The following is a 22978-nucleotide window of genomic DNA, read 5'->3' as shown; positions in this document are numbered from 1 at the left end:
CCTGGCTTTCACATCCTCTCATTACAGGATACCAGCACACATACAAATGCTATTTCTGCAGCCCAGTGCTATAAGCTTTTTATGTGTCCAGCTACCAGAAAAAGAGAATTTAGCAGTGACCAAGCTCAGCCAAGGTTAAAATTTTGGGGAAAAAAAAATCTTGGTAAATCAAATGTGTTTCTCTACAAATCTAGCTCCCCAGGAAGATCAGTTAGGAGCTTCGTGCCAGCCCCTTGGTTGGAGAGCTGATGGCCAGTTCATCTTCAAGGTATCCTATGTTTGCTGTGTTAGATCCAGAAGACCAGAATGTCTGAAGGGTAGTGATTATCATAGCTTCATGGGTAGCATGTCTGTATTGGGAAGGCTACTTCCAAAGCTGCTGTTCTCACATTCTCCTAGGGGTATTCCTTTATAGCCTTCAGACTCAGTTATTCAAATGGTGCCTCCACTGTAAAGCCTCTTCTCACTTTTGAGGGTGAAACATTTTTGTCTCTCCTCTATGCCCCTGCCATTCATGTGCATACAACTCTTTATGATAGTACTTATTACATCCTGCTGCAAAGGGTGATTTCTTTCTTCCTTCGGTCCTTATTCCCTGTAATACTACAGAGCTTTTTAAGGGCAGGGACTAAATCATTGTTTAGCACAGAAAGTGGCACCTAGTGGGTGCTCAGGATTATTCAAGTCATTTAATAAATACATGCATGGCATGTGATGACGTGAACATTGGTCAACCAAGAAGCTATTTATTTGCTGTTTATGAATTCTGCTTTGTTCTTCTTTAAAAGAGGACATTTAGATCATTGGATGATAGCCCCATCAGCAATACTTAACCTCCCCTTATATATAATTGAGGGGAGGAGGGAATAAGGGTCAAGGTCAGGATAGGCTTTCTCTTGTTGGACTCCTGGTAGCCGAGGATCTGATTGCACTCTATTCACATTGCATTTGGAAGAAATTTCTTTAACACTGTGACAAAGATGGTAGGTTGGCTTGTGACAAAGATGGTAGATTGGCTTGAGCATTCTTCACCTAGAAAAAGCAGAACTGGTCTTGGGAATAGTCAGGTTTATAATAAGTGCCAGAAAGCCCTGAAACTCCTTAATAAAAAAATCTAGGGGAAGTTCTTTTTTATAAGCATCTGCCTACACTCATACTACTGGGTTCCCTTGGTGTTGGGTAACCAGAGTCCTGTAACAAGAATTGACTGTAGCTTTTGTGATCCAATCATTTTTGTTTATTTATTTATTTTGGTCCCCTTACTTTTAAGGTTTATGTCTTCTAAGTTTCTAAAAGGGGTTACATGTGAGTGGTACTTCTGAGCTTAAGATACAGCCTTAGTAACTTTGATATCTCCCCTGATGCCCTGTGCCTGGCAGCTATGGTTCACTTGTAACTAGTTTTCTGGATTTTGATAAGATCCTCTTGACTAGGCAGCCTGGAAACACTATACATTTTCTTTTGTTTTCTTATTCAGCTAAAAATACATGTCATCTAAATGGCTAAATAAAGAAGAACCATTTTAAGGCTTATCCAAGAACCATTTTAAGGCTTATCCAGGACAAGGCTTACCCAACGTGCTGTGTTCAAAATCTCAGCATATTTACAGGCAAAGAGCCATCATATAATTTAACATGCTCTGACCAGTTGGGACAGTGTATGTACTGTGGCCAAGATCCTGAAGGCACTGGAATTTATAGCTTATTAGAAGCACTGAAGGAAATGTAACTCTTTACCTGGCCAAGATGACAACTATTGATATCAAAAAAAGGAAGGCAGATGCATTTTGAGGATCCCAAGGCAAGAGCTCTTGGGAAGCAACTGTTGGCTTCAAAAACCAACATGATGGCTAGAGCTGTCACACTGGGGAGCTGACTGTCTTAGGTTTTCCCACACTCCTTACTTGTATACCAATGACACCCCTGTTGTGATCTTGCCCTTGCCCCATTTGACTACTTTGGAACCAACTCCCTCCCTTAGTTCAGTGAAGTACAGTGCCAGCAGGAAGTCTCCTGGGTCATGCCAGTTGGGGAGTGCTACAGAACTGCCCTCACCCAGCATCCCTGAGGTGTACCAGAGCACATGTGAAGGGTGTGTTCTCCTTGCAAATGCCAGCCAGGCCATAAAGCAGTCATGCTGCCCACAAATCTGCAGGACCCCAGCCATGGCATCAAGCACTCACCCTCTCTAGAGCTCCAAGGAGAGACTAACGTGGCTATCCCTTGGCCAAGCTACAGTGGAAGGGCTAGGCCAGGAGAGAGCATTGTCATGGATCTGAACAGCCACTGCAGTCAGAGGGTGATGTCTTTGAGGAGGCTGCTGGGGGTTAACTTGGCGGAAAAGTTCATGTTTAACCTAAATTTGAACTAACCTCTAGATTGGAACAGAAATAAAAACCCAAGTGTTTATGATTGGTTATTACTAGCTATAAAAATTCCCAGTGTACTCATTATAAACATGTATGTAGCACATAATACTTAGAGTACACAATAAAACACTTGTATGAAAGAAAAAAATGTAGCCATGAATATATGACTCAAAAATGTGAGCACTTGTCCAGGGATAGTGGAGAAGTGAACTCATCTTTGGCAATGTGGCCCAAAGACATGATCCCAGGGCTATTAGCTAATGGTGGGTTGTGCGTTGTCACTGTCACAGAGGCTTTCTTTTTGTTTTGTTTTTTCATTTTAAGCCTGAAAGTATTTTGGTTATTGTTCCCTTGGGTTGTTTGTACAGATCTTTATAGATATTTCTTAGGCATCCTGATCAGAAATATTGCCCCTGTTGTTCTCTTACACAAAAAGAGTGAATTAATTAAAACTTTTTGTAGAAGGCATTAAATGATGCCTTCTAACTGATGCTTCTAACTGAACGTTGGTCTTTTAGATTAAACAAAGCTAAATTCATTTATAAGTTAGCTAAATTCATTTGTTAAATTATAATTTAAAAATCATTTCCATATTCCTATGATTATTCAAAAACTGTTTATATCACACACAAATTTTCAGAGCACCCTACTATAAAGAGCACTCTGTAGTTTTAGTGCCACATGTTTTCAGGTATACTGACCTAACTTGACCCTTTCTGTTGCTCCATGAAGCATGATTTTTTCTATTGAAAGGATGGGAGACCATTGCTTAAACTGGCAATTTTTAAGACAGGGCTGTCAGTCCTAAGCCAACTATAGTTCAAACCAGGGTTATCATCAGGGGCTAATTGAGATCTACTTTGTGGCACAGGGAGTGTCTGTGTGGGATGTACTAGGATAAAAAGGGCACTCAGTCTCCTTTGTGTGTGGAATAGATGGCTTTCTATCCACCACCTGTTTGCTTCCATTCTTATTTCCCATGTAGAGCAAAAAGGTTAAGACAGGGAATGAATACAAGATGCAACAGGCCCATGGGCATCAACCGGGGTTGAGATGAGGTGACCTACTTGAGATTACACATGGTTAGGTGCAGCCCCAGCCTCCTAATTATTCTTGGTTTGTCCTCTTTCTGCAGAGAAGGTGGTCCCTTGGGGAGGAGGATGCAATAGGAATTCTGTAAATGAATATGGAAGCACCACAAGAAAGTCCCCAGGGACCCCCTGACTTGAAGTTCAGCTGGGCCAAATGAGGGGAAGAGGGAACCCAGAGCTCTCAGCCTCCCAGCACCCAGACCTGGCATTTGTACAGCTGTGCCTGACATGTAATTCTTTCGACATAACTTCTTAAAACAGTTGTTAGATATATTTCTGTTATTTACCCTTATTTATTCATTTTCTGGTTCATTTTCTGATTATATCTTTTAGACTTTAGCTCCTGTTTATTTCTTGTTTTGTTTGAACTTAAATTTTTTCATATCCCACATCCTGCTCCCCACCTCCACCAACCCCGGTTGATGTTGATGTCCATGGGCCTGTTGCATCTTGTATTCATTCGCTGTCTTAACCTTTTTGCTCTACATGGGAAATAAGAATGGAAGCAAACAGGTGGTGGATAGAAAGCCATCTATTCCACACACAAAGGAGACTGAGTGCCCTTTTTATCCTAGTACATCCCACACAGACACTCCCTGTGCCACAAAGTAGATCTCAATTAGCCCCTGATGATAATCCTGGTTTGAACTATAGTTGGCTTAGGACTGACAGCCCTGTCTTAAAAATTGCCAGTTTAAGCAAATCAAGCATAGTGGCAGAATTCCTTTGCAATTCAGAACTATATCCAAATAGCAGGAATTCTTTCCTACAAGTCTGTTTCCAAAGGAGTAAATTTTAGTCAGTTGATCACCTTTTGAGACAAATGTATTAACCAGAACTTTTGGTTGCAAATAACAGAAACTCAGTTTGAATTAGGCCAAGAGGGAACCAACGGGAAGGGCTGGAATATATCTCTGCCTTTAGACAGCATGCAGCAGGGATGAGAATGCCTCCAGTCTTTTTCTTGGCTTTTGTTTGCTTTTCTGTGCACATTGGGTTCATAGCTGTCTCTTGCTGCAAACCAGCTTTTTCCACATGGAGCAGGACGTGGCCACGGACAACCTCAGAACTATGGCACCACCACTACCATGCTCTGTTCCCAAGTTTAAAAATTCAGAGGAAGGATTTCAACAAGTCAAGCCTGGATCAAGTGGCAGGGAGATGAGGATCTTTCTAAGAAGATGGCAGCCCTCATATATGCCACATAATTACAATAAAGGCGATGATCTCAGCCTAGTCTACACAAACAATAGATTCCATTAAAGCAGGGTGCTGAAGAATTCTCTGCCAAGACTGATACAAGTCTTCTCTGTTCCTTTTCCTTAGCAAGAAAACAAGGGGAAAAATTGGCTGATCTAGGGTTCGCCACAATTCATAATGAACTTTCTTTTTTGGACCTTATATATCCCCTGAAAAATCTCATCCCTAAAATGCAATGTTCTCCAAGGTACAGAAATCTTGATTTCTTTGAGTATGCCAGCAACCAGCTCTCTGTGCATGAGGAACTTATCAAGAGTAAATTTCTTACTCAGTGACCAAGGGGAGGGATGGGAGAGGTAGGGACAGGACCTGGTTTAGGTTAGGCTAGTGTCATTGTATGGCCCAAACTGCCCCTTATGTGGGGACTATCCCTGCTGGAATCTTGCTGGTCAGCCAGTCCTCTCCCTCCTGGGTACTCACAGTTCTCTTTCTGTCCTCTCCCCGCTGAGGCTGATTGACTATCATGATCAACTCCAGGATCCCAACCGTAGAATACCCTGCACAGCTGATACATCTTCCTGAGGCCCCTCTCAGTTAGGGATGGCTTAGAAAATACCCACATCTTAGGCTGTTAATTGCTCAAGCTGCACATTAGGCTTGCCCAGCCACAGCAGTGGTAGCAGTTTGTGTCTTACAGAAACAGACCCTAGGATAACCTTAAGAATCAAGGAGGTGTGTTGTCACTGTTTCTGAAGACACTCTGGAATATTACTCTCGAGGCCTAGGGAAGACCTTGATATGACAACTCTGTGCTGTGTTTTATATTTGCCTCCATTAGATCTGAGTTTTAGAGGATGAATTCCTTGTGTCCAAGACTTTTTTCAGCCTCTTGAGAGCAACACTTGATAGACACAAAGGTGGTTTGGCTTCAATAATCTTGACTAAAGGTGCTGAGTTCTTAACACTATCCATTCAAGAAGCCCTTGTCTTGATTCAGTTCCATGATATAGGAGAGGTAGTATGTTTCACTGTGGCATTCTTTAGTCAAAATTAAAGAGGATATGGAACTGTCTGTAGTTAACAATTCTCCATAGGGCACACAGATCACATGGTTCTCACTATATTTTTAGGTAACTAACCTGAATTACAGTATCAGAAACAGCTCTGACCATGGAAAATTTGAATGAGAAGATTGACTTTTCCCTGTCACATTTGTAGCAATAATCATCAAAACAGAAGGGGAGGAAGTTTGATCAAATATATGTAACACAGCTTACCGTTGGCAGGTCTAGCCTAGTGGCTAATGTCATTGGTTGAGTAAAAATTAGCTCCTTCTTATATTCATCTGTGGGTTGAGCATCCTTAACAAGTATAACGGGAGTGGATGATACTCTCCTTTATAGTCACTTGCCATCCCACAGTGGGGAACAATCGAAAATTAGCATGTAGGCCAGGCACGGTGGCTCATGCCTGTAATCCCAGCACTTTGGGAGGCCGAGGTGGGCAGATCACGAGGTCAAGAGATGGAGACCATCCTGGCCAACATGGTGAAACCCCATCTCTACCAAGAATACAAAAAGTTAACTGGGTGTGGTGGTGCACGCCTGTAGACCCAGCTACTCAAGAGGCTGAGGCAGGAGGATCGCTTGAACCCAGGAGGCAGAGGTTGCAGTGAGCCTAGATCGTGCCATTGCACTCCAGCCTGGTGACAGAACAAGACTCCATCTCAAAAAGAACAACCAAAAAAAGAAAAAAAAAGCCCCAGAAAATTAGCATGTAGCATCCTTCAGAATTTGATTAGACTTTCTTCTCTGTGAAATGTGGGCATGGTTCTTGCAACCTGACTTCATGCATGGAGAGCTGGGCAACTGCTCTATCACTGATTTACCTAATCAGGAACATGGACAAGATTTTTCAGAGGCACCTCAAACCTGGAATCATGCAGGGACCCACTATCCTTCCAAGCCTTCTATTTGCAATTCCACTATTAAAGAAGCAGGTATACTTGTTGACCAAGCAAGCTCTCTTTAAAGTAGAGCAAAACAGAGGTGTGTCCTAACTCAGTCTTTTAAAATATATTTCTCAATAAATTGGAATCACATTTTGATAACCACAAAGCTTGTTATGCCCTGATGATGTAGTCATTTTATAATGCAAGAATGATACCAGAACGTGATTGAACCTGTTGCCAGGTTATAAGAATACAGAATATACAGATTCACCCAAAGGCAAATCCTTACCTTAGGCTGATGAGTATTAGCATTCAGCAAGACAATCCTCTTCTTGGCCCTGTTCTCAGATGCTTTCCAAGTTTTTCTCCAGGCGGAGGTGGCATTTGATCCTGGCCTATGCCCTTCTGAAGAACGCAGTTTTTTGTTAACATCCCAGTCCTGTATAGATCATGAAAACACATGGCCCTGACTTCATCAAAAGCAAAGGATAGTGATACTGTGGGTTTCTATTTGGAGCATTATCTTTCACTGCTGTTTAATACCTTTACAAAGCTTGCTGGAGAATGGTGATTTTGAAGGACCTGTAGAAGAGGAAGATGCACTGTTCCTCTAGAACAGTGATTGGGGTGGGGGAGGGACCTGTCTGCCATGCACACCACTGCTGTATGGACCAGTATGCCTGCTAGGAAAGGAGCTGGCTCCTCGAATCTGTTTTAGGAGGGACAAATATGAGGAACCACTGTTCTAGGTCCTCTAACAGTGCTTCTAGATTTTCAAATATATTTTAATTACTCAATAGAAACATTTTGTAGGAAACTCAAACATTATGTCAAAGTGCTCTGAACAGTGCCTGGCACATGTTGAGCACAAGGTGCTTGCTGTGTATTTACAGCACTGTGCCTGGACTGTATTATATTAGTCTCCATAGAATTGCTTTCACCTTTGGCCCATATTGTCCACTAGCCTCTGAACTATTCTAAGAACATCACGCAAAAGCAATGAGTTCTACTGGGCTCTGTTTACTATAAGGGTGTCATCATGGATATTGCTGATCGCATCACACAAAATCTCTCTATGAAAATGTGAAGTTTCTCCCTTGCTCTGGAATAATTATGCTTCTCCTAGGCAATTAATTTGATTTTACCTACTGATCTGCGCATCTGTTAACTGATTGTGCTTCTCTTTTTTTATGGCTGCTAGCGTGGATCTAGATTTTTGATCCCCCTTCTAGCATGTGTTACAGAATCTGGGTCATACATTTTATTAACTGAATTTATGATTTCAACTTTCTTACTCTTTTTTTGTCAACTAGTAAAAATAGTTACCTCTCTGGGTGATTGTATGGGTAGACCTTTTATTATAATGAAGAATATACTGCACACCATTTGAATAAGGCATAGTCAGTACAGTGGCTTGCTGGAGTCTGTGGAAGGAGTCTTCCCTTTGGTCTTCTCTCCTTCATTTCCTGCCAGAGAATGGGCAGCTGCCAGTGCTAGGTGGCTCCGTGTCCATGTGGACTTTGGCACTGGGGGTCTACCTGCAGAGCTTCACTTGGACACCTGGGTCCTTTTTAATTCTCTGTCCACTGGAAATCACCATCATATGAGTTCTTTGACAGAGAGGAAGTTGACCTGCTATTAAGAATTATTCTCCTATCTTTTCTTCTCTGATTCTGAGAAAATATAGATTATAATATATTCTTGGATTCTATTCAGAGAATTTGATCATGTGAGAATTGGAATATTAATTTAACAACAATAAACTGCCATTAACAAAGAAGTCATTTGTGATTGTTAAGGTTCTTTGTCTGTGGCATGAAAGAGCTTCCATAACAATGAACAAGACATAGGCTCCAGAGGGGCTGGAGCAGAAGACAGTGGTGTGGCAGCAAGTGCTGCCTGGCACAGCTGGCCTGGGGAGTGGCCCCTGGGCCTGTCCTCTGGCTGCACCTTCAACAAACAATCAATGAATCTTTCACTAGTGAGACTCCAGGGTTTGAATGCGGTATGCTTAGTCCACATTTCTGTTCTAGGACTGGGCATGGCTCTGTTGCCTCCCTCACCTATGCAGTGCATTGGGAAGGGGTGGGATGAGGGGAGGAAGGAGGTGCCTTTTCTCATGGAGGGTGGTGGGAGAGCCCATGCTAAAAGTTGAAATGTGGGGAAATGGCCTAGGACAAGGTGGCCCAACTCTGGGTCTCTCACATCTGCCTCTTTGCACAATTAAGACTTTCCTTTAGGGTGGTAGACACCTCCCTCGTGAATATTGAAGCGCTGATTTCACTGGACCAGCTCAGATTATATGATACTCAGTTCCACATTTAGCAATCAGATCTACTTTTTCAAACTGCCAAGCCTCTGGGTGGCCTGTTGCAGACCAGTCTGGTTTCAATCTTCCATTTGCATGGAGGAAGGAGGTGTTGGGGCCAGCTTGGTGACATTAGCTTCTTCTCTTCTGCCTGCCCACAACAGGTCAGACACACCCAAGAAAGTGACACCTCCTTTGTCTGCTCGGGGCATTTGTAGGATTCTGCCTCTCCTCTGACATTTCACATCCTCTCCCTTTCCTCTCTTTTCTGTAGTTTCTGGCTACCTGTCATTTCCTTAGCTTTTGCTCTGGGATCCCTCTGGCTATTATTTAAGTTCTTCTCAAGATGTTTTGTCTTAGCTTGCTTCTCTCAGCTCTAGCACTGAGGAAATGTGATCTGCCAGCCTGGCTACCAAAGCTCTTATTGGAGGGTGGGATTGGGGTGGGAAGGGACGTGTGAGTGAAGGGCCTTGTAGTTGACATCCTCCATCCTTCATGCTCACTGTGATGTTCAGGATGGGTCTCCATGCAGCAAGGTGTGCCTTGGCTTCAGGGGACCCTGGCATGAGAGTTAGGAGATACCAAGATCTGTGCAGAAGCTGTTCCCATGTAGTCCCTTGGAGAATGGTGCCAGCTCTCCAGTCTCCTCAAAGAGCAGACCCTCATTGTCGCCATGCCTCTGGAGGCTGTGCCTCTGGCTAACCGAGACCCAGCATGTCAAGTCAAGCACTGCTGGGCCTAGAGTTTCACAGAGGCCCTCCTGACCAGGAGTGAGGTCATCCAGGGGGTGGTTGTGCCAACTTCCAGGGCACACCTTTCAGTGGCATGTGATCTGGTTCTCTTCATGGTAGTTTTGAAATCTTGTGGTTTCCTGTTTTGATGATTGGTTTTGTACATATAATCAGTGAAACTATCCTCACAAATTACATGCATCCCTTATTTCATTTAGAAGTTGGTAAGATGTTTTTCCAACCTTTTAAGTGTATTCTTTTTTTTCTGTCCTCTTTAGTCCCAGGTAAACCACCACAGTGCTGCTAGTAATGAAACCTACCAGGAACGCTTGGCACGTCTAGAAGGGGATAAGGAGTCCCTCATATTGCAGGTGGGTACTTTTTTGGTGAGAATCAGCTTATCGTGTTACCTCCTACTATGTAGCTTCCCCTAAGTGGAAGGGAAGCGCAGGGATTTTCTCTGTTGGAATTTTTCTCCTTCCAAAGTGTATGTTTTTAGAAAACACTTTTCCTGAAATAAAACATTAAGTAACTGAGGGGACAACTTAACTCTAGACTTGGTTTTGGGGGGCTGTGAATTCATTCATTCATTTATCATGCACTCCCAAGCACCTGCTTCTATACACTGGCAGCCCCATGATCAGGCTGATTTCCAGGTGCTAAGAATGAACAAAATGGGCCCTGTCCCCCAGAAGCCCCTGAGTCTTGTGAGGGAGGGGAGATAAATCCTCATGCCACTAATAAAACAGAGCTGTGGGTGATATGGGCCTAAGAGTGAGTGCTAATGGAATCAAGTCCAAATTGTCTGAAGCTGGATCTAGACTGATCACTTTGAGGCCAAATCCCCTGGAGCTGGTAACAGGGGCTAAGCCTTTGATAGCTGTCTTGCTTGAAAGAGAGGAACTCCAAAACCTTTTATGGAGAAAGATAGTCAAGGGAGCTTTTTTGCTTTTGAAAGTTTGTGTGCCTTGGTAGGACATAGAGTTAGGTATTCTCATAGGAAGGCTGTTGAAGAAGCAGGCCTAGCACTTTGCTGTGTTAGCTCTTGAAAATATAAATTGATTTAGCAAGCATTTACTCAAGGTCTGGTATGCATCAGATATTAATTGGTGATTTGGAAAATATAAAGGCTAGTATCCTAATCCCAGCTCCTTAAAAGCTTAAAGGGTGATGAGTTAGACTGGTGGTAGAATGAAGGGAGGGGTTGAGGGGGAGGCCTGGCACCCACCCCAGGCTATGGGCTTTAGCTTGGAGCACTAAGGCTATGAGGAGGCAGTGTGTTTGTTTTTTCTCTTTTTACCTTATTTATTTTATTATTTCATTGTATTTTATGAACATAAGGGTAATGAATGATTTTAGAAACTTTTAAAATTCTAAAAATTTGAAGAAGCAGGTTAATATTTTGGCCTTTTGTCCAGTGTTGTTGTTTTTTTTTCTTTTGCCTCTATTCTAAATAACTGAGCTCATACCAAATATACAGTTTTACATTCTAGTTTTGTATTTTTCTTCATTTCATTGATTTCTTCATTATAAAATAATTGAGTATCTACAACTTGTGAGATGCTGGGATGCAGCAGTGAAGGAAGCAGACTAAGTTCCCGTTCTTGTAGATCTTCCATTTGAAAGAGAGAGAGTGGACCAGGTGCAGTGGCTCATGCCTGTAATCCCAGCATTTTGGGAGGCTGAGGCGGGTGAATCACCTGAGGTTAGGAGTTGGAGACCAGCTTGACCAGCATGGTGAATCCCTGTCTCTACTAAAAATACAAAAATAAGCCAGGCATGGTGATGGGTGCCTGTAATCCCAGCTACTCGGGAGGCTGAGGTAGGAGAATTGATTGAACCCAGGAGGTGGAGGTTGCAGTGAGCTGACATCGCATCACTGCGCTCCAGCCTGGGCAACAGAGCGAGACTGTGTCTCAAAAACAAAAAAAAAAAAAAAAGAGAGAAAAAGGAGAGTGTGAATTGACAATAAGCCAATACATAAACTATTTCAGGTGCTGGTAAGAACTCTAGAAAAAAGTAAAGCAGGATGAGGATTGTGTAGTAAAAGGAAGATCTCCTTTACAGGAGGAAGCCAGGGAGGGAGCCATGCAGATACCTGGAGAAGTGCATTCCAGACAGAGCAGGCAGTCAGTCCAGCCCACACACTGAGGCAAGAGTGTGCTTGGGGTGTGGGAAGAACAGCAAGTGGCCATTGTGCCTGGAGTCTGTGCCCAAAAGGGTGGTGCGAGCTGCCTTTAGAGAGGTAGCAGGGGGCAGATTGAATAGCACATTGTAGCACAGATGTTTGAGGGATGCGTAATGTGAAACTCTTATTCCAATGACATGATTAATGAAAGAGTATCCAATGTAAGATTTTGCAGCAAACAGTATGAAATTGCAAACTTTTGAACCAGGACCCTTCATGATTGAAATAGCACATTCCTATTTAGAGAGGATTACAATTTAATTTTTAAAACTCCTGTGTAATAATGCTCCCTTTCACATTCATAGTTTTCTAAAATTCCAAATTCTTGAATAATCCCCATTTAAATAATCCTAACACAATTGGGAAGCTGCTTACCAGTAAAGTCAGAAGTTGACTCTAGTGGTTTCTACTCTACTGGGAGCTTATGGGCAGACTCCAGGAGTGTCTGTTACGTGATCACTGCTGTTCTGCAGTGGCCCAGTGGAGCTGGTTAGGCAGATTCTCAGCAGGGTAGAGCCTCTTGCTTAATGCACACAGCAGCTTAGCCAGACTGAATTAATTTAGAGTCCTTGGCCCAGAAAGTTTTCCTGGTTCCACTCATAGAACAAGGCAAATCACACATAACAAAATACTTTGTTTCTAGGATTAGTTAAAAACAAAACCAAAATCTCTTATATCTTCATTATAATGTAACTCCTTAAGAAAAGGATTTTCATCCTTTTTTTTTTTTTTTAAACTTCTGTATCCTCCAGTCCCTAAAATTATGCCTAGCGTCTGTTAGGGTCTCAAAAATAGTTGTTTTTAGTGAACAAATGTCACATTTTAGGACCTTTATGTATTTTGTCTGGGTTTCCTATATCGCTTCCTTCGTAATACTTAGAATCAGTGTTGAGGTTCAGAAAGCCCCTGGAGCTGAACAATTAGCTATAGAATGCTAGAGATCCTATGAGTCCTTGAGTATCACCAACACATGGCCTCAAGGCATGGTATAGCCCATAGAAATGTTTAACCCTCATAATAAGATTAACCAGAAAACATCCTTCACAAACAGAAACTCTGGATTCCAGCGAGCAAAGCCCACCCCCAGAGTCCTGCCCTTTTGAAAGTGGAGTTAGTTCAGGATGGCTGAGTGTTGGGCCACAGGGATTAATAAACACCCACCCACAAAGGTTTGCGTGTAAGGTGGACCAAGTTGATAGAAAGAACCCGTTTTTTTTTTAACATTTTTTTTTGGTTAAAAGTGGAATGTTAACCATGTGTCAACTCCAGGAATATGTTTCAATAATTCATTCATCATTTGGGAAAATAAAAATGGAGATCTTAAAGTAGGCATATTAATTTAGATTAGTTCCTTTTTAAACAGGCGCTTTATAATTCAAAAAGTTTATTTAAACACTCATAAATGAATTCACATCAACTCATGCTCCATCTATTATTCCATTACAGACTGAGAAATAATTCTGGATAATCTATATGATTATCCAGAATTATTTAGACCTCTAACCAAAAAGGTCTGAAGGATCTCAGTTTATCAACTGTTAATTTCTTCACTTTGGAGAGGACACTCATTCTCTTTTCTTGCTTTGAGTCATCTCTTAATAAAGAAAAAGGATCCTGGGGCAGTTTGCTAATAGAGAAGGCTATGAAAACCATTGTTAATATATAGTTAGGGAATAATTTGAATGACTTCCTGTAAATGAGTTTTTACTAATTGATATTTTTAATAGAGATTCTCAGCATTCTTCAGAAAGATGACTTTTTTTCTGCCACCGTGTGTGTAATGTGGCTTCTCTATATTTATGACTTAGAGTCATGTTTTGGCCCGTGAAGCACAAAAACCTTTCTGGAGCCAAGTTTTGTCAGCGCTAATACATGCCCTTTACAGCCCACATTCCTTAATTGCATCAAAACACTCGCCTGATAGGTGAGCAGTCCTCACACCCTTATGAGAGACGTAAGGTCATTGGTTAGTTTCCATGAAGTTTGGAACGCTCTTCCACATGAGGTTGCATTAGTCCTGGCAAGCCAGCTGAGATGTGCCTTGAGGTCGGGGCTGTTTTGGAAGAGGAATAAGGAGCAGGAGTCCAGCCCAGAGGCAACTCCTGTGTCTGTTGGGTGTTTTACTCTTGAGTCTGTCAAGAGCAGTAAACGTGACCCATGTCATCAGAGCAGTGGCTGAGATTCCCTGGTAAGGTAAGAATCTAACTGGAGCTGCCTTTGTTCAGGATACTTCCTCCACCTGCCACTCAGCAAAAAGCAAAACTGTTCACTGTGTGTAAGAGTCAGTGGTGAGGTTTCACGGCTCCCCTGCGGTGGGGAGGCTTTCCTGCACCATGTCAAGTCCCTGGTCCTTCACCATTGCTTTATTTCCTGGAACAGGTGAGTGTCCTCACAGACCAAGTAGAAGCCCAGGGAGAGAAGATTCGAGACCTGGAAGTGTGTCTGGAAGGACACCAGGTGAAACTCAATGCTGCTGAAGAGATGCTTCAACAGGTAAGGGTGGGTGCACTGAAGGCCCTTGGGTTCTGAAGCAGCTCATGTGCTGAAGCCCCTTTGTGTGCCCAGGCTACAGCTCTCACTGTCTGCTTTCCCATCCTGCCTGGAGGCGGGATTGGCTGCTCAGTGTATAGTGTTTATACAGCAGGTGAAACCAACCTGAACGTTGAGAGTGGCAGAGGGGGTAGGGAAAGGAAGGGCTACCCTGAGACGAATAACCTGCTGAGCTGGTTAGACTGATTCCCAGATAGCACTTTCTCCAGACCTGGTGCAGTGAGGGAGCGCTTGGCTGGGGCCTCACCCTCATCCTGTGGGTGCCATCTGGAGTTTTAGAAAGTCAATTCTCAGCTGATTCTGTGCCCCTTTCCCATCTCGCTCTACCTCTTCCTACGCTATATAGTTTTTAAAATAAAAATATTATATAAACAACATTTTAATATAATTTAATAGATATCAAAATGGAAAAAAATATTTAACTGTTCCCTACCATTCAAATAATGTCTTCTCCTTGTTTTATTTTTGTCCTTGTTATGTGTACATGTACTTTCCAAATCTGTAGTCACAAGAGATATGCAATTTCGTCCTCAGATTTTGTATGCTTAATATTACATTTTTCCCATTTTAAATTTTTGCTGTATTGTCATCTTTACTATCACTTATAATAGATTTTCTTAGTAAAAGTATCAGAATTGACTTAACTTTTTTTCAATTCCTAAATATTTTTACTGTATTATAAATAATGAGCTACAATTTTTTAGGAAGGGGTGTTAAATTTTTATTGTATCAAAACTTTTCAGAATTTGTTGAGAAGCTAATTAGGTTTTTAAATGAAATGTATTAATATATCTAATCTTAAATTTTCCTTAAATCATTCTTACATTTTAAGTTATCTTGAAAATTAAACAATGACTGAAGTTTATGTGTGTATGCCTTATAACTCCTGGCATAGTACTTGGCACATAAAAGGTACTCACAATTACTTAAAGAACAAAAGTTTGTTCCTTAAAATGAGTGGATTCAATTAGAGGACTACTTATATTCTTTCCTCCAAAAGCGCTAGCATTTTTTTTTTAATTGTCATGATCAGCATAAGACTCAGATTGTTTCTTGACAGCATACTGGTGAACACAGGCTTTGCATTTTACCTTTGGTCTTATGACAAACGTCTTAATTCTGGTGTTTGTTAGTTTTGTTTGAGTGCCTTTGAAGAACTTTATACAAATGTAAGTCAGTGTTTTTATATATATGTCTTCATAAAAACCAGTTTCAATGATTCAGGAACTTTTGTTTGTTATCTTTTCATTGCTGATTAATAAATTACCACATTCTTGGCGCCATTTGATTTTCTACTTAGGTTGTGTGCCATTTCTCTTGTTCATAATATTTCCTAAAAATCTGACTAGCAAGAAGAATTGAGGCTTTTTTTTTAATTGAATCTTTCTTTTGAAGACCCAGGAAAGAAAATAGCCTGATGGAAAAAAATCTCAAATGATGAGAGTATTTTCACAAAGAGTGCAGAAAACAACCTACTAGATTGTGTTTTCAAGTCTGCACGAGGTGTGGTTTTGAGGTGAGAAGGATAAGGGAAGAAGATGATGGAATGGTGTAAACAATCCAGAAAGAGAGCAAGAACATTTGAATATGGAAGGGAACGTGTCAGAAGGTTGATGTTTCAGGAAGGTTATGCTGGGAGAGTAACCACATAATCAGAGGTCAACAGAATGCTGCATTGTAGTGCCTGAGTTATCTGACTGCCTGTGCTGGCTTCTCTGAGTCTTCTCTACATAGCTGTCTATGGCAGTGTTTCTGCTCCATTGTCAAAGTCTCTGTGTCAAGGAGTCTGATTGTGATGCCCAGCACCACTTGGGGAGAGGCTGTATAGTTCCTCTAAACATCATCCCATGGATGGCATTTTAGACTTTTTTTAAAGTCATAAGCTCAATTACTTTTTTTTTTTTTTTTTTTTTTTGAGATGGAGGCTTTCTCAGTTGCCCAGGCTGGAGTGCAGTGGCACGATCTCCGGCTCACTGCAAGCTCCGCCTCCCGGGTTCACGCCATTCTCCTGCCTCAGCCTCCCAAGTAGCTGGGACTGCAGGTGCCTGTCACTATGCCTGGCTAATTTTTTTGTTTTTTTCGTATTTTTAGTAGAGACAGGGTTTCACCATGTTAGCCAGGATGGTCTCGATCTCCTGATCTCATGATCCACCTGCCTTGGTCTCCCAAAGTGCTGGGATTACAGGCATGAGCCACTGCGCCCAGCCTCAGTTACCTTTTTTAGCCCTTTTATTCTAAATCCTCTTTCTTGTGTGCTATGGGTTTGGTATTGGGCGTGTGGTACCATGTGCCATAGAGGGTAGATGTCTTAACCTGGCATATTTTGGAGTATGGTAGCCACTTATGAGTTTCAAAGATTCCTGAACTTGACCAAGTTATTTTTCTGCCCATAAGCTTTCATTGTATTCTCTCAAACTGTCAAGGGTAAAATGATAGCAGTGTGCAGTGCTCCTTTCTTAACAAATTGAGTTCAAGCCATAGGACACATCTGAGCCTCATCTTCCACTCATGTGTTCGCTGGGCTGGGTGGCACCAGAGCTTGAGATCTTTTGAGTGCCCAGATCTAAATCCAAAGTTGAATGTTCGGCCGCACATGCTGTCGCTTTCCTGAAGTCTGTTTGATGCTGTTTGTGAAGACACTTGATTCTTGCGCCACAGTGCTGATGCAATATCTCTGGCTTGGAGTATGTATGTATTCTCTGAGCTAGGGACAGGCAAACACTTGCCCGATTTGACTGAGATATCCTGGGCTGCAAGGCCCTTGGCTTCTGGCAGTAGGAGCAAGAATGACTCATGGCCTAGAGGCAGAGAATGGAGGCAAACAATTGCCTCTTTCTGCCAGCCTCAGAAACCATTCCTCTCTGGAGCCAAGGCGAGCCTGCTGCTCAAAGCCTCTGAAGGAAATCCTTTCACTGTCTCAGCATGCACCCTTCTAACTGCCTGTAGATAAGGTGCTTCCTCTGGGTTTGCTGCTCCTGATAACCCTGCATGCTGGAGACATCCTGTCTGAAGGCAGCAGCTGCTGTTCTACTCTAGTTGACTGCCCATTTAAGCCTGGTAATGCTAGATATTCTCATTTTTCACAAAAGACTCAAAATCCAGATTTAAAGAGTTAAAGATCTCTGCTTTTAAAATATTAGCAGCTAATTTAAGTTTTTTAAAATGCTGTGTGAATCATACAGTACATACCTATAGGTCAAGCCTGGCCTGCAGGCCTCCAATCTGCAACCTCTGCTCTAGACTTGGCCCCTTCTACAGGCTGGAATAACTCTAGGGGGACTTGGGGAAAGCCAAATCAATGAGGATAGCCCAAACCTTGTGCTTAAAGGGGCTCCAAAACCCCATTGAGCTGTCTCTCTCCATGCTGTTCTCCTGACCAATGTCAACCTTCCTCCAGGAGCACAAGAGGTGAGGAGTTAGTTCCTGAACAATATACTCACTGTATCCCCAACCACAACATCCTCAGCCTGTTCCTGCTCAGGGCTGACCTCCCAACTCCCGTCTGTTTTCGTCTACACATGAACTCATCCAGCCTCCAGAAAGAGCAAGAAGACCTCTCTTGGGGTTAGACAGGCAAATCAGAACCAACCAGAGCCAGCAAAGGGGCAGGTCCACATGAGCCCACCTAGATTATGAACACTTTTCAGGGCAAAATAATGTTTCTCTTTTGCAGGCCACAGCAGGATGTGGGATGGGAAGGGAACATGATAGCTACAAGCATCTCTCAGGACTGCTACAAGCAGACAGCTACAAGCATCTCATAGCTGTCGACATACACATATAGACATACCTTGCAGCTGTCTACATAGACAGCTACAAGCATCTCTCAGGACTGCCTATGAAAGTACCTAGTCAGATGTGGTCTTAGACTCACTGAGCATGTGTGGATTGCCCAGGAAACTTTCCCCATTAAGAAGAGACATTTCTCGGCCAGGCGCTGTGGCTCACGCCTGTAATCCCAGCACTTTGGGAGGCCGAGGTGGGCGGATAACCTGAGGTCAGGAGTTCGAGAACAGCCTGACCAACATGGTGAAACCCCGTCTCTACTAAAAATACAAAATTAGCCAGGTGTGGTGGTACATACCTGTAATCCCAGCTACTTGGGAGGCTGAGTCAGGAGAATCGCTGGAACCCGGGAGACAGAGGTTGCAGTGAGCCAAGATCACGCCATGGCACTCCAGCCTGGGCAACAAGAATGAAACTCAAAAAAAAAAAAAAAAAAAAAAGAGAGAGACATTTCTCAAAAGGATCTTTAAGGGAGGGACAGTCTGAGTCAGTTTTCACTGGTCTGGTATTGTCTGAGCCTGAAAATACAACTCACAGTGCTGGGCCCTGCCTCTTTGGTCCTTAAGCAGATCAAGGCATTGCTCAGCTATACACTGAGGCTATCAGAGGGCAGGGCCCAGAATTGTACACTAGGGTTTCAGGCATGGACCAGCGATGTTCTTGTGACTGCCTCAAACTATGCTGGCAACAAAAATCTCTGTGTCATGGGGAGGCTTTCCCTGGTCTGTGATATAATTGAGGCTGGTGGTGGTGTTTTCTAAAGTAGCCACTGTGAGCTCACTGGGGTCTAGTAGGTTCCTGCACAATAAGCTCCTCTGCCTCTGATCACTGACCCTTCTCTAGAGGAGGAAGAAGCTGACGCTACTCAGTGGATAAGAGGTTTTACATGGAGCTGGTGGCCAAATGGAGCATTTTCCAGAGACTGGCCACTTACAGATATAATCAATGTAAACAGAAACAATGTTCAATGTCAAAACAACACAGGGAAAGGGAGCACCGTGGGGAGGAAGTAAGGACATAATCCTGCTTTTGGGAAACCTTGGACAACACCAGCCTCTATTTCTATCCTCCTTACTGACCCAGAGCTTCGGGGTTTAGGCAACTTCATTTTTTTGACTTTTAGGTGAGGTTGGGGAGTGACAAATATAGGGGATTAAGAGTTCATGGATATGAGTTTGTGTAGATTTGCTATTTGCTATTGATCTGGGAAAGTCAGTGCCCCTGTTTTCTTAGAGAATGAAGATGACAATATGGACTCTGTATTGCCCACCTCTTACTTCTCAGAGTTATAGTAAAGTTATTCCAGTGTTATTAAGCGTGAGCTATCACACAGTGAGTCAAGTCACTGAGCCTAAGACACAGGCCTAGTAGCTGGCTGGTAAACTTCCCTGGAGAGCCTTTAAGCAGGTATTTCTACCTCAAAGAGAATATTAAACAGAGCCATGTGCATGTTCCAGTGGGAACACAAATCTGTCTGAGGTGGGTAAGACACTGACTCAGAAGTGAAGAAAACAGGAATTTTTCAAATATTCCCCAGAATTCTCTCTGGGGATTTATGAGCTAATGAGTTTCTTCGTACTTATCCCATGTGATGTTGGGTATCCAGACTACAGGGCAAAGTAGATACTTTAACTCCATTTTACAGATAAGAGTGAGGTTCAGAGAGATGATTGAGTTAGTGAGGACTGAGTCTGGACTCAAACTCGAGTTGATTACAAGCACCTCTTCTCTGCACAGTGTTACTCAGAAAGAGACTTCCCTGCAAGACCTGGGCCTTTTACTTCAAGGGGCAAAGAGACTTATTTTTCCTTTCATGCCTTTCCATGGCCCACTCTTTCATTCTGGTTTCAGGTTGCCAGTCTGGCTGCAGTCCTCTGTCATTGGTCAGTAACTGCCTGGGTCATATTCCACACTTAAAGATGGAGGTAATTGCTTCAAGATGTGGCCCTTTAAGGAGAGAATAGGTTGAAAGGCAAATTCTTTTTTTCAGCTTTAGTCAGAACCTGAGTTTTGGAAAAAGGAAATGATGAGTTGCTCTGAGATATAAACTTTCTTTCATCTCTTAGAAGAAGTATTTGTCCTTCTGAAAAGGTTAGTGTCAGTTTTGTCCATTGATTTTTTTTTTTAAACCATTATTACCCAGTTTCATGGTCCATCACAGTGAGTAAAACAAACCACCCTCCCCCAGACCACCTCCTTATTTGCACAGGCAACCTTCAAACAATTGGGAGCAGAAGCAGAATGCCGCCTGTGAAGCCTTTGCCCCTTATCCTCAGCTCGCTGCCTCCCCTCAACTCCCTCCCCATATAATGCGGTAGCTGCATGACTCCAGCAGGATTCCACCCTGAAGGTCAGGAAGACTTCAGCAGAGGCAGGCGTTGCCTGGCGAGGATGTGGGTGCTCCAGACAGCCTGGATCAGAGTTGACTCCAGTCTTGAGTGAGAATGAGGATAAGGGCTCCAAGAATGTTTTCCTTACAGGATTGACAGAGTAAAGGCAGCCAGCAAAGAAAATGGAGAAGCAAAAAGAAAGGTCAGGAAAACCTGGAGCAAGGAAGATGGGGTGGCTAGGAGTATCTTGCATTGAGTGTATGAAGGGTGAGACAGTTAAGAGCTGAGAAATGCAAGCTGCATCTCAAAGTTTGTACATTGGTTCCAGGACTATTTCTGTGCCCTAGTTGGTGAAGGCAGAAGCCAGGTTCAGGCAGGCAGAAATCTTGTTGAGGAGTGACAAACACACACACACACACATGCAGCCACACCCACCCACCTACTCACCCACCCATACACGCACACACACACACACACCCCCACCTACTCACCCACCCATACACACCCTCCACACACCCTCCACACACCTACTCACCCACCCATACACACACATACCTACTCACCCACCCATCCACACACACACACACACACACACACACACACACACACACACACACCCATGCATTTGTCCAGCAAGAGGACATGGGAGTTGATGGTGGTAGCTTTGAGGGCAAGGTCAAGATGGAAGTTTCTTTAGAATGTCAGAAATTTGATCATGTTTATAGCCTGAGGAATGGGAGCTGATGGTGAGGGAGAGATTAAATGCCTGCCAGAGTAGATGATTGATGGCTCTAACCTAGAGTAGCACAGAGCTTGGTGGGAAATTGCTCAAAGGCAGTACAGAAGTGAGGGAGAGTCCAGGACCGTGTGAGCAGGAGCCATTCTGAGTTACCAGCTGGAGGGAGAAATAGGACCAGAACTCAGAGAACAGAGCCAAAGGCTGCTGGTTGACCAGGAAGTTACCGTAAGGTTTATCAAGTTGTATGGGAATGTATGAAGAGTCAGGAGACTGAGAAATAGCCAGAAATGGGAAGGTCAGTCAGGGGTGATTCAGGAGCAAATTCTGGAAGCGTTGTATCCTTTGATGAGTACTTTTTATGTGCACCAGGAAATGTTCTGAGCTAGGGAACAGTTTTCAAAGGTGAAAGAAGCCTGCAGAAAAGATGGCAATGTGCAATTATGGCAGTTTATCCTTGGAAAGGAACTATGGGCTTGCTGTTTGTAAGACAGGGATTTAAGATATATGAATGAGAGATGATGCTAGGAAACTTTGAAATAGAACTTACATTCAATGAACAGATGCATTTTATCTTTTCAGCAAATATGAGGAGAGATTATTTGAGAAGAGGGAGACATGGTAGGGGTTTAGGGCTTGAGCAGAACAGAAAAGGCTTGGAACAGTTCCTGAAAGGAATCAGCCAGAGACAAACACAAGTTTTGCCAGGCAGTATTGGAAGATCAGCTGTAATTAGATAGCATAAATTTGTACAGAAACCAACTGGCATCATTAAATGCCTTTCACTAGCAATTTTTAAGCTGTGGAGAGTGGAATCACAGACAAAAGACTAACAAATGCACATGAGGCCTGTTACAGGGATGAGATCCCATGAGGATTTTCTCCTGTAGGTATGAATACAATTGAAATGACTCACCTCAGGCTCAGAGTGGATAAGGAGAACAATGTTGCTTCAAGGAAGTTGATAAACCAGGAAAATAGTTACTAAGTAACTAGTGGCCACTGAAGAAATTATAGGTTGAGTGAGCACGTGGGACAGATGAAAGGTCAGAAGATTGTGGCCAGAGGAGAGAATTTCAGAGCTGAAGATTTTAGAAGCAAAGCAAACACATTCTGGATACACATGAGATCCAAGTGGTGACTGTGCTACTGAGAAGCTGAACGAAATGGAAAGCAAAGCCTATTGGAGCTGAGGTCAAAGAATGTGAAGCCAGAGTGGATACTGAATGGAAAAGTTAATAACAAGGATGTGGAAGCTATTGAGGAGACGGAATGCACCTAAAGTAGGTAGAAAAGCTGTTGATCACGACAAAAGCCTGAAGGAAGTGGGTTGGTTCCTTTGGTTTGGGGAGAATGTAGTATAAGTGAAGAGCACTGTCTTAGAATAGGAGGATAAATGCGGATGGTCGAGGGGGGGGCAAATACTGGCTTGGAAGCAGCCCTGGAATAGGGAGCACAGTGTTCTATAAGTTGGGTTGGTGGAAGCTGAGTGGTCTCCACTTGAAATGACTGGGAAGAATGTGTAATATTGTTGAAAAAACAAGATTCATTTTATGTTGGAAGTAGAAGGAGCAATTGAGGATGTAGGATAAGTTAACTCCTATTAAAACGCACATTTTAGAGATCACAGTTCATAATAGTGGCTAAGGGCCTTGCTGGATCTGGAGATGGGGAAGTAGAGCTGGACTGGGATAAGTTTGTTGAAGGCTGATTTTGAGTTTAGGGACCAAAACAGTAAT

The 22978-nt window shown here is 42.9% G+C and overlaps 1 protein-coding gene across 5 annotated transcripts in view; it reads left to right on the top strand.

The window, feature by feature from the left end:
- The window catches only part of PPFIBP2 (PPFIA binding protein 2), a 143246-nt gene that overhangs the window by 69776 nt on the left and 50492 nt on the right, over positions 1-22978 (top strand). For all 5 annotated transcript variants that reach the window (XM_032166694.2, XM_058446408.1, XM_058446409.1 and 2 more), the window contains 2 exons: positions 9928-10020; positions 14217-14330. In XM_032166694.2, coding sequence (XP_032022585.1) covers positions 9928-10020; positions 14217-14330 — 207 coding nt within the window. The remainder of the gene's footprint in view (positions 1-9927; positions 10021-14216; positions 14331-22978) is intronic.

Source organism: Hylobates moloch, unplaced genomic scaffold (assembly GCF_009828535.3).
Source record: "Hylobates moloch isolate HMO894 unplaced genomic scaffold, HMol_V3 SCAFFOLD_11, whole genome shotgun sequence".
NCBI classification, from domain to species: domain Eukaryota; kingdom Metazoa; phylum Chordata; class Mammalia; order Primates; family Hylobatidae; genus Hylobates; species Hylobates moloch.
Note: the sequence above shows the minus strand (reverse complement) of the source record. Positions and strands in the feature narration are given on the sequence as shown.